This window comes from Sceloporus occidentalis, unplaced genomic scaffold (genome assembly GCF_023333645.1).
Source record: "Sceloporus occidentalis isolate IW3139 unplaced genomic scaffold, rSceOcc1.0.p SCAF_106, whole genome shotgun sequence".
Classification (NCBI taxonomy): domain Eukaryota; kingdom Metazoa; phylum Chordata; class Lepidosauria; order Squamata; family Phrynosomatidae; genus Sceloporus; species Sceloporus occidentalis.
This window is the reverse complement of record NW_028317086.1, coordinates 337,961-349,091: the sequence shown is the minus strand read 5'-3', so window position 1 is coordinate 349,091 and position 11,131 is coordinate 337,961. Positions and strand designations below refer to the sequence as shown.

The window sequence follows — 11,131 nt, the reverse complement described above, 5'->3', positions numbered from 1 at the left end:
AGTGCATACCGCCTAACATTTGAAATGACACTTGTTTTAGGGAGTAATGCTAGAAAAGTATTTAGGGGCAGGGCTTTGCCTAGACTTTATATGGCTTTGCGACTTTTGTTTTTCTATAAATAAGCTCCTTTAATATTACTTTTCAGACTGACATCATAATTCTCCACGCTGTTCCCGCAAAGTTGGAAGCATAGTATTGTCCAAATTGTCTTCCCTTCACTGGAAGTAAGGGACCTAGCTCTTGAAAAACACCATTATCCATCCTCCACCAAACTTTACAGATGGCACAATGCAGTCAGGCAGGTAACATTTTCCTGGCATCCGCCAAACCCAGACTCGCCCATCAGACTGCCAAAGAGAGAAGCCTGATTCGTCACTCCACAGAACACGTTTCCACTGCTCCTGAGTCTGGTGGCGGCATGCTTTACACCACTCAATCCGATGCTTGGCATTGTACTTTGTGATGTGGGGCTTGCATGCAGTTGCTCAGCCAAGGAAACCCATTCCATGAAGCTCCCGCCACACAGTTTTTATGCTGATATTAATGCTAGTGGAAGTTTGGGACTTTTCAGTTATGGAATCATTAGAGCCTTGGCAACATTTACGCACTCGGTGACCCCACTCTGTGACTCTATTGGCCGCCGGCAAGGGGCTCGTATAACACTGTAAAAGTTAGCAGCAGCATTGACATAGCTGCATTCATATGACACTAAAGAATGAATAGGAAAAAGCAGGTGCTCAGTCTCTTTATTGGTTGATGCCAGACAAGCCCCCTGCCGGCAACCAAAAGAGTCGCTCTTACAGACCTTTAAATCCTGACGCCAAAGCCAGGTTTTCCACTTAATGTTTCCCCACCCTAATGAAGCTGAGGTGCAACTAGGGAGAAAAGAGCGTCGGGTTAGAGTGTTAGGGATTTATTTTTCTTGGGCTTCTGTTTTTTTTTTGCGGGTTAGAGTGCTCTCTTGGTTAAACCAGTGGCCAATGAAGAGTTACTGACATCAGTATACCATAAAGCTAAATTTTGTAAATAAAAGGAAAGAAGATGCTTGCTGTGTCCTTTACAAGATACCATGCAGAATTAAATTGTGTTCCGTTATCTTCCTTAAAGGCATGTTCTAAACAATCATCAGAAAATTTTTTAAAGCCTTGTTTTAATAATCTGAGTTTGTACTATAAAGAAAATATTCCCTGAACTGTTCTTTTTATCTGTATTGAATTGTGCCTTGGGGTGTTTTCATGCTGGTCTTTATGATCGCAACTGGGAAATCAATGTTTTTTTTCAGTGCTCATTATTTTAGTTGTTTTTAATCTTTGTGATATCTTATTTTCTTTAATGTAAAGTTTCTAAAAATTAATTTCTAATATAATAATCACATTAAAGCTATAACTAAAATGTATTGAGAAAATGTAAAAAAAGAAAAGCTGTCACTTTGCTTCGGTCCACATTTAAATATAATTATTTTATGTTTGGAGGACTACTTATGTCTGATAATGTCAGTCCCGCATCCCCCTTACCTCTGATTTTGGAGATCCCTGGCTCTCAAATTTCTTAATAAAGCAGGCAGTTTAAATCAGAGCAAAATCTTAAGATCTTACCACCTGCGTATTTATCCTAGTTATCAAATATCATTACTGTGTTATTCCTTCCCTTTGCATCGTTCATATAACTGTTGCTTCTGTCTGTCACACATAATACCACCCCTTCTCATTCTCTGATTTATAGTTGTTTGGGTTTTTTAACTGGCTCTGTCTTTCTCTTTATTTTATCTGTTTAGATTTTTCCTGCTCTGTATTTCATTTTGTTCCACCTCATGTTTCTAATTTATGTAATATTTATTGAGAATCTAAATGTTATGTTTCACATATGCCTTCAATTTAGTAATTTAGAATTTTTATGCAGGCACTCAAAATGAATACATTGAGGAAAATGTCCTAGAAGATATGAGCAGCAGAACGGGATGGAGCGGTGATATAATTGATTTGACTCATGACGATGAGGCAGACATAAATGACCACATACAACAGTCTACTATCATCGACTTGACTGTGGAGGACACGGATGAAGGACCCGAATTGTCTGTATTCCACGAATAGGAGCAGCCTCAGAGACATATCCCCTGTATGTGTCACACCACCAGATTCTCCAAGGTCCAGAGGGAGAAATATATTGAGAAGACCCCATCATGTGGAAGCCTCATCTTGGCAAGGTGGCAGAGTGAGAAGCCGTTCGCCCCTAAGTCCCCTATGAACTCTGCAGCTCTCGTGAATGGGACTGATACACTGGCACCCTGTCCCCAACCTGGCATGGTGTTTTCAGGAGCCTCTTCTCTATTGTAACAGACAGGATAGTCCAAAGACAGATACTTGAGGAACAAGCAATGTCTGAAAGCTGCAGCATTTGTTTTAGTGACTACAAGCGTGGCCCATAATTAGTCTACCATGTAACCGTGGGTTTCATGGGCACTGTGTAAAGCGCTGGCTGCAGCAAAACCCCAGCTGCCCCCTGTGCCGCCATCAAATTCTGCAACAGAGATAACAGTTACACGGAGAAGAGGCAGACCTGATATCATAACATCAAGAACCTATGAAGTTGACGAATGAGGCTGCCTTTAACCATCATGTCCATCTCCAGTTCCTCTTCTATGAAACACCACTCATAATAATAATATAACAGAAATATACTATAAAACTCTGTTTTGCAAACTCATTATTTAACCCCTTTAGTTTTTGGTACCTGAAGTCTCAGAGCAATTTTGCCACTTTTTTGCGGTATGTCGGTTCAGCGATTATTCCCCTTCCCTGCGAATAGTGTACCCATGTAAACTATATACTGTTTTTTTCAAGGAGAGAGGGCTTGAACTTGGAGCTTATACTACAGTGGTTACTTAATGCTTAATCCACTATCTTGCTGTTATAGCTTATTGGGACTGTTATACCAGTGAAACCCAGTAATATACTGGGTAATGAATTACTTACCAGAAAACCTAAAAAATGTAATTTAACTCAAGTGATTATGTTGGAGGACATAAAAAGATATTAAGTCTTTGGTACAGTATTATTTGATTTGCAAATTTACATTGGAAATGCATTTCCTCCACAAAGGATTTGAGGGGAAATCAGAAAAATGTTTCAAAAAAACTCTGCTTGACATAGAATCTTAGCAAAATGAATGTAGAAATAATTGGTCTCCAATTTCTCACGTTCTGAGCTTGATGATACATTGACAAGATGGGGAACGGTACGTTCATATAACTTTTGTACATCAAGTCACAAGCTAGACGGAGTGAAACTTTACAGTGAAATTCTATGTTCCCTAGATAGACTAATATTACGCGGCTGTAATCCACATTTGCTTTTAACTTCAATGTTGGCATGCGGGGATTGAAATGCCGGTTATGGTGCTTTTATTAGTATGAATCAAAGTTATAATATTGAAATTAGTTTCCTTTTTATATATATATTTAAGACACTGCATGTATTTTCAAATAGTTATTTGCTTTTGTTTTACCGGTAGTGTTATAATAGAGGATTCCCAAGCTTCATAAACCTTTGCACCTTGTTTGACTTCAAAGATCAAAGTCCATTCTAGATACAAGTGGTAGACTTGTGCAAATACATCAAAAACGGTGGGACAAATTTCCCTTTTCGTTTTTGGTTCTGACAACAAATTTTGTTTCCTGCTTTGTTTTCTTTTCCCTCCTATTTTTAATGTTCTTCTCCTGGCCTCTTCTGCAACAGGGTGGAGCCTCAGCGAACACCCTTTCCTCCTATTGGAGGAATGGGGTTGGGGCTGTCCTGGTGGTGTGTGCAAACGCTCCACCCTGTTACAGAATTACTACCCCATTCCAGAACAGAAAGGGCCTGGATACTTTCAGTAGTAGCCAGTTACTGAAATCACAATGTACTTACATTTGTTGACTGTTATTTACTTAGGTTCAATCAAATGAAATGATGCAAGGTTGAATGACCAATCTCTACATATTAAATATTTTAATTGGCTTTAGACAGCATGTCACAGGTTACAACTTGGCATTGACATGAATGGCAATAAAGGGGTCTGCAGCAGAGCTGCTAATGACAAAGCGAGCTGAGCCAGTGCTGCTCACAGTGACTTGTGTGCCTGTGCAACGAGTGCCTTCTTTCTGCCCAGAGATGACATCACAGTAGGTACCAGCCGGAAGACCTGTGTTCAGAGTGACGTCCATATTCCTGAAAGAATAATGAGAGATTTTTCAGAACAAAATCCTAAAACTACAACAACCTTTCAAAAACCATCTTACCATATTCTGCTCCTGAAAGAATACATTGGAAATTGCTATATCCTTATGATTTATGTTAAGCTACACTGTGGACATTGCTTCTAATTAGTGAGTTTAGGTGTTTCAGCCGCACCCATAGCTAAAACATCTATAAGGCTAGGTTTCCACTTGGGTTTTTGTCCTGCGTTTTTTTTCTTGATGAAAAACGCCAAGAAAACTGCCACTGCATTTTTCTGCGTTTTGCCGTTTTCTTCTGGAGTTTTTTCTGGCGTTTTAGCCTTTCTGTGGAAATTGCTTTTTTTGACCTTAGGCAGTTTTTCCAGCCTTTACAAGTTAGAAGTTTCACCCAGCTAAAAGGGATTAGGCTAAATGGCAAGTATCTGCCCCCTGATGTCATTTACTTGGTAGAGTTCTACTTAAACGCCCCGGCGGACCCTTTTGTCACTTTTCTGTGGTTTGTAAGGCCTGCTTTATTCCGAATGTCTGCTCCTCTAGGAAGATTGGCCCCAAATGATGGTGCAAATTGTTTGCTGTTGCTTTTGGCACGCAGGATCCAGTTGATGTGTCGCGTATGTTTGTTTGTAATGGCATGTTTGTTCCAAATGGTGTAGAATTCAATATGAACTTTGTTTTGTGTGAAACTGTTTGTTTCCAGCCTATTTCTCGTAGGACACACAGATACTGGGTCCATCCTCTGCATTGTAACTGTGGAAAAAACGCCATAAAAAACGCCAAGGCAATAAACCCACATGGCTTTTTCATGGCGTTTTTTCTCTCCCATAGACTTCTATTGGAGAAAAACGCCAAGATTTCCTTGCAAAAAACGCCAGAGTGTCAACATGCTGCGATTTTGAAAAACTGCCACAGAGCCCAAAAAAGCAGAAAAACGCCAAAGAGGACTGAAAAAACGCCAAACAAAAAAACGCCAAGTGGATATGGCATTCTGCGATTTCCTATTGAAGAACAGCTAACATCTGGCTGCTGCGTTTTTTCACAAAAAAAACGCCAGGTGGCGCTATTGGCGTTTTTATGGGCGTTTTTAGCTAAAAAAACCAAGTGGAAACCTAGCCTAATGGGCAGCTTTTTCCATAGACAAACATTGGGAGTAGAATGGGAAGATCAGTGATTTTAAAACTGGCACTGTCATAGGATAACACTTTTAACTAGTCAGTTTGCGAAATTTCTGCCCTGCTAGATCTGCTTTGGTGCACTCTAAGTGCTATTACTGTGACATGGAAGCATCTAGGAGTAACAGAATCTCAGTCACAAAGTAGGTAGAACACTCACACTCACAGTGCATGACCGTTGAGTGCTGAAGCTGGTAGCATCCTTAGTACATTTTTTACAAATAATGTTAGAAGTAATTTGTTGAGAATGCACAAGTCCGCTTAAGGCATTAAGTTCTCACCATGACTCGTTGTTAAAGACAATAAATCCTTTGTTTCCACGTCCAAAAGCAACTTGATTTCCTCCATTGTCCCACCAGTTAGTAAAGGATTGCCCATTAACCACATTACGGAAGATCACCATGTTTCTGGAAGAAAAGTACATGAATGTTTAGAAAATGAACTTAAGTGAAAAGAATGCAAACACAGTACAAATAGCGGAACATTATGGTTTCCAAAAAGTGTTCCTTACTTAATCTGGCGCCATCTATGTTCACAGACCCAGTCGTTGCCGCAAGTAGAGTCAGCATTAATTATGACAGACTTGGTTGACCCATCAGAGTTGCTTGGTGGTCCAATCCAGTCATTGACATCCTAAATAATTGAGAATGCGTAGAGTGAGGCATTGTAAATGTAAAGAGTGTTTAGAATGTTTTTCCCCACAATGTGGAAGGTGGTGCCATAGTGATAGAACACACACAAACCCTACACTGATGGTGACAGGACAGATAAATGACACCGATGTAGGATGATACTGCATTATATTACAGCAGAGTAAAGAAGTCAGAACTTTTGGACTCTTATGTGCATGTGAAAAACTTAAGGATAAAGGAAAAAAATCTATTTTAATTAAAAAGTCTTGTGGTTTTATAAGTAAATTACTATTACAAAATGTTTTGTGTTATATTCACCCTAATTACTGAACTTATTTTCCAGTAAATCTAAATCCTGCTAGATATTTGTGAACAAAATCACAGAATATTAAGAAAATGCAGTTTTTACCTTTCCATTCACAAAGCTTCTTGGCCAGCGGTAACTTGACATGACGCGCGTTACTCCATAGGGATGAGCAAGCATGAAGCCAACTCCCATTTTGTACAAGCTGGGGAGGCCAGAAATATAGATTTTTTTAAAAAGGGAAGTAACAATAAATAAAAACAAGTACATTTTTTGTCTATAATAAAAATGTCTTACCGAGCATCCCAGAAGGTGAGAATAGAGGCTCCACCAGCACCGTGACCTCGCTGGTTATCATGATTGTCTACAAAAACCAGGGCTCTGTCATTTGGCATGAATCCCCATCCTTCTCCCCAGTTCCTTAAAAAAAATAAAAAAATTGTTAGGTAATATAGCCAATGTTGCTTGTGTTTATTATCATTGCATTATTGTGCATTACTATTATACCTGGGAACATTCTATATGAGCTGACCCTGAGATGCTTGAAATATTAATCTTTTGATAGCCTATCATTAAGATTGCATGTAGTGACGTGCCAAATGTGTTAACCAGATGGCTCTAATACAAGTCCTCATGGAAACCTTGACATGTCATTATTTAAAGATACGCTTAAGTCACCTGCCTTTAATCATTGACATGAACCATAACAAACTGGTAGCAAAAGCACAGCAGTGTAGAATAGGAAGGGATCAGTCCAAGACTATGCTACCCTGTGAATCTGTCCCTTAATCAAGAGACCCTGAGATTGGGGCAAAAACCCTGAGAGTTCCCAGGTATGATTATCATGCACTTACTTCAGGTATGCCATCTTTTCACCATTCCATTTGCGAATGACGTTTCCAAGTTTTGCACCATATTTGAATTCTGTTACACGTCCGTTTCCAAAATATTGACTTGCTGAAATGGATTCTCCGCCTAAATCAATCACCTACCAGGAATAAAGACTAATGTTTCATTTTACAGTATACTATTACATGCTGCTGTGTCAGTAACTTTATATTTAATTAATTAGGACATATGATATAAACCAGAGAAAATAATTGAATGTTTGCCAACCTTATCTCTAATAATAATATCCCAAATATTAGTGTATTTGAATATTAATTCAAATACACTAATTTTATATATTAATATATAAGAGTTCAATGTTGGTGATTCCAAACAGCAAATATGTCAACTTGAGTAGCCCATGTATTAGCAAATCACGTTAACATAGCTTTATTTACGTTAGTAGGTTTTATAGATTGTGATCCTATATATAAGTAGCATATAAACTGTACCTTTACTTTGCCGTTGTTAATGTTATTATATTTGACCAATGTGTATGCATTTGTAACCGTTTTACTATATCAAAGAAGCAACTTTAATGAATTTGCGTCGAACTGTGTTTATTCATTAGTGGCAATTAAGTAGCCATAGTCAAATATTTTACCTCCTGGAAGATGAAAGGACGGGATCCACTGGGAAACCACTGAGTGTTCAGATTGCTCAGTCGGCCTACAATGTTTTGGATATCTCCAGGCCACATATGCTTAGCTGCGTCAAGTCTGAAGCCAGCAACTCCAATACTGATCAGAGTGTTCATGTATGCTGCAATCTTGCCACGTACATATTCTTTCTCCAACGCCAGGTCCAATAGGCCTACAAGGCGACAATCTCTCACCTGTGGGGGGGAACAATTGATAGGCCTATGAACTTAATCATACTAATCAGCAAACTATACGTTGTTCATTGAAATGAAATTATACCTGATAAGCATCACCGTAGTTTTCAATCTCTCCACTTCCAGTTTTGCATTTGCCATCATTAAAATCCAGAGAGGAGTATGGCACGCCTGGAAAGTCTTTTGTGCCAGTGTTGTACGCGCTCCCGCAGGTTGAACGAGTTCCGGATCCACCAGCTGCTCCACACATGTGGTTGATGATAGCATCCACATAGATGTTAACCTAACAGCGTACAAAAGTAAGTTAGTGATTTTGGTGCAATTTAACTTAGCAGCCTTGACCATGACAAGTATGGATGATAATAGTTAGAGTTCCACAGTGCAACTTGGAGGTTAGAATTTAATACTTAGAAATATTAAGGTACTCAACGCAGATTTAACATGTATTCTATGATTTGAAATTCATCTAGATTGTTAGCCTGATCCATTTATGATAGTGCTGGACATGTTTCAAACAATAATGCATCTTTATCTGATAACATCCTGGAAATAAATGTTTTATCATCTTGCATCCCAGCAGAGGAAAGATGACATTTATTAGAATTATCATACCCCAACATTGTTACAACGGGTGACCATGTCCCTGAACTGCTGCTCGGAACCTGATCGGGTGCAGAGTTTGTAGCTGATAGGCTGGTATCTCTCATACCATGGTCTGTTGGGGCTGGTGACGATGAGATTTTCATTAGGTGGGGAAATCTGCAATAAAACAAAACATCTTAAAGTATGGTTCTTTGCTATTTCTAAAAGTATGCATTACGAAAGCAGATGACATAGAACAAGAAATATTCTATTTAATATAAGTGTATAGAAATGATTACACAGATTAGGAGAACAGGTGCACGCCAGCCAGCATATGCAATTTACTATCATTGATTGGCTGCTTCAAATGATAATTATTGGAGTGTGGAGGTGAGGAAGAACTGCAGATTCTCCTGCAGATTTTTTCGTACTCCTAAAGAATATATATTACTGTACTTCAATATGTATTCCTTGGTAAGTCTGCCAAGGACATGAAACCATCCCTTTGGCAACCAGTGGGTTAATCCATTTTCCTTTCTGTATAACATCACATTTAGTTACATTTAAGAAAGATTCATTTGTGTACCAAACATTTTTCAATTTCCAAATAGTTCCTCTAAAGGATAATTAAATTTGCGGTTTCAATGGGAACACAGCGCAATCTTTTGGGCACCCAGCAATTAATTCTTGGTGGACTCAAGTTCTTAAACCAAGTTGGGGCCTAAAAGTGACTGGGAGCTCTATGTTTTAACACACGTGTTTTAAGGTTTAAGAATTTTAATTAAGATGCATGTGCTTAAACTGTGATATCTAAACATTCTGGCCTATGTGCAGGCCTTGAGACCTGACGTCCCTCTCCCCAGCTTTGGATTGTATGTGTTATGTCGATAGAACTCTACTAAAACTACATATTCATGTAACTAATCCTGACATAAAATATCAGAACTGCAAAGTTTGCTACTTATCTATGTTTTGTACTATAATTTAAGTATTAGGGTATTTTGGATACTTAATAATACAGTGTTTCTTAAAGGACTCCTTTTTGCAACTTGCAATTACTATAATATATACATATATATATATATATATATATATATATATATATGTGTGTGTGCACAAACAATAGCTCCTTAGATTTACTACAAATTATACAATTCTAGTACACGATAATAACACCCCTGTTACATTTCAGTTACTATAGCCAAGTTTAGAACTGGCATACTATAGAGATCCTGAGGGTTCAATTGGTTTTACTATAGTTATTTTTAGGACAGGAAAATATTGCAATCTAACATTTTAAGTATTATATTGTAAGCAAAAATTAAGCTAAGGAGTCAAAGAGTCCACTTACCTGGACACCACCAAACCCGTTGGGTGCCAAATAACGTTCACATTCTGCGGCAATGTCTGCCCATCGCCATTCGAATAGATGGACAATAGAAGTCCTGCCAGATTTGAGATAAGGATTGTACTGGGCAGAGCAAAGCCCGGCAAGCACAAGGAGAAGTAGTAGCTTCATCTTGTGTTCTACTGTGGCCAACAATCTTCTTTCTTGCCTTTTTATACTACAGGATGGATAGCAGATCCAAGGTGAACCTGCTACTTAACAAACCTGCAGGTGACTGTATGCCAAAAATTCTCATAATTATGTAACTCATAGTTCTTCTGCAGTCTGCATAGAAAATGTTACCTTGAGAATGCTAAAGATAGCTGTAAGCATAAAGCTGTTTATCAGATAAAAAATGTCCAGTGTAAGTTAGAATTTCAGAAACAAACAAAGATAACTAGAAGATCATTGTGAGGGAGAGGTAAAAGTGAGAGGGTATTGTGAAGGCTGACTTTTCTAAAACTAAAATACAGTTTTTTTAGGTAAATCTTTGATTTACATTTACATTTATTAGCAAGATTAAAAGAAAATTGAGACTATGGTACTATGGTAAGGAGAAGAATTATAAGATGATAAGTGCAAATATATGGTATAGCTAAGATTAAGGATGCAAAACACATTTTCGGCATTATCAAATAAAGGTGATAAAACCATGTTTAGATATAAATGAGAAAAGAAAAAGTAAACAATGAAAAATTATTAATTGAAGGCAAATGAAGAATTATATATATATATATATATATGAAGATAAAGATGTAGCTGACTGCCTAAATAAACACTTCTGTTGTTTTTACAGTGAAAAGGACCTCAGAAAGGAGAAACTATTAGACATGAAGATCATGTGTGTTAACAGGAAAAAGTTCTACTTGAACTCTCTAAAAAGGTAAAAATAGAGAAATCCATGGAGCTAATGGGAAATACCCAAAGGGTATTAAAGCAGCCCTGGAAATATTTGGAAAACAGCCCCATATATTTTTTTGCGTGGTCAAGCTCATTTTCCATACACCACACAGGGCCTTGGGGCAGCCCAACTTCACAAGAAACTTGTCCCACAGTGCCACTTTTGCACCCAAACAGCTTCTCTGTGCTACCACTGCCCCTTAAATACCACCACATG

At 38.2% G+C, this 11,131-nt stretch overlaps 1 protein-coding gene across 1 annotated transcript; it reads right to left on the bottom strand.

Annotated features, from left to right (window-relative positions):
* Positions 1 to 4,019: 4,019 nt before the first annotated feature.
* On the bottom strand, positions 4,020 to 10,170 carry LOC149283295 (pancreatic alpha-amylase-like). Its single transcript, XM_089497732.1, has 10 exons — positions 9,979 to 10,170; positions 8,658 to 8,804; positions 8,131 to 8,328; positions 7,815 to 8,045; positions 7,177 to 7,310; positions 6,620 to 6,742; positions 6,428 to 6,527; positions 5,898 to 6,019; positions 5,668 to 5,793; positions 4,020 to 4,209 (listed from the first exon to the last, which is right to left on the bottom strand). Exons 1-10 carry the CDS (start codon positions 10,144 to 10,146, stop codon positions 4,020 to 4,022), a joined length of 1,539 nt encoding a protein of 512 aa, XP_089353858.1. The 5' UTR covers positions 10,147 to 10,170.
* Positions 10,171 to 11,131: the final 961 nt, after the last annotated feature.

Bases quoted from the DNA above. Each gene is read 5' to 3' on its own strand.
- LOC149283295 (XM_089497732.1), bottom strand. From the start codon at position 10,146: ATGAAGCTACTACTTCTCCTTGTGCTTGCCGGGCTTTGCTCTGCCCAG. The intron at 8,046-8,130 runs GTATAATTTCAT...TCCCCCCCACAG, and splicing joins ACTACGGTGATGCTTATCAG to GTGAGAGATTGTCGCCTTGT. The intron at 5,794-5,897 runs GTAAGGAACACT...CTTTTCTTCCAG, and splicing joins CATAGATGGCGCCAGATTAA to AAACATGGTGATCTTCCGTA.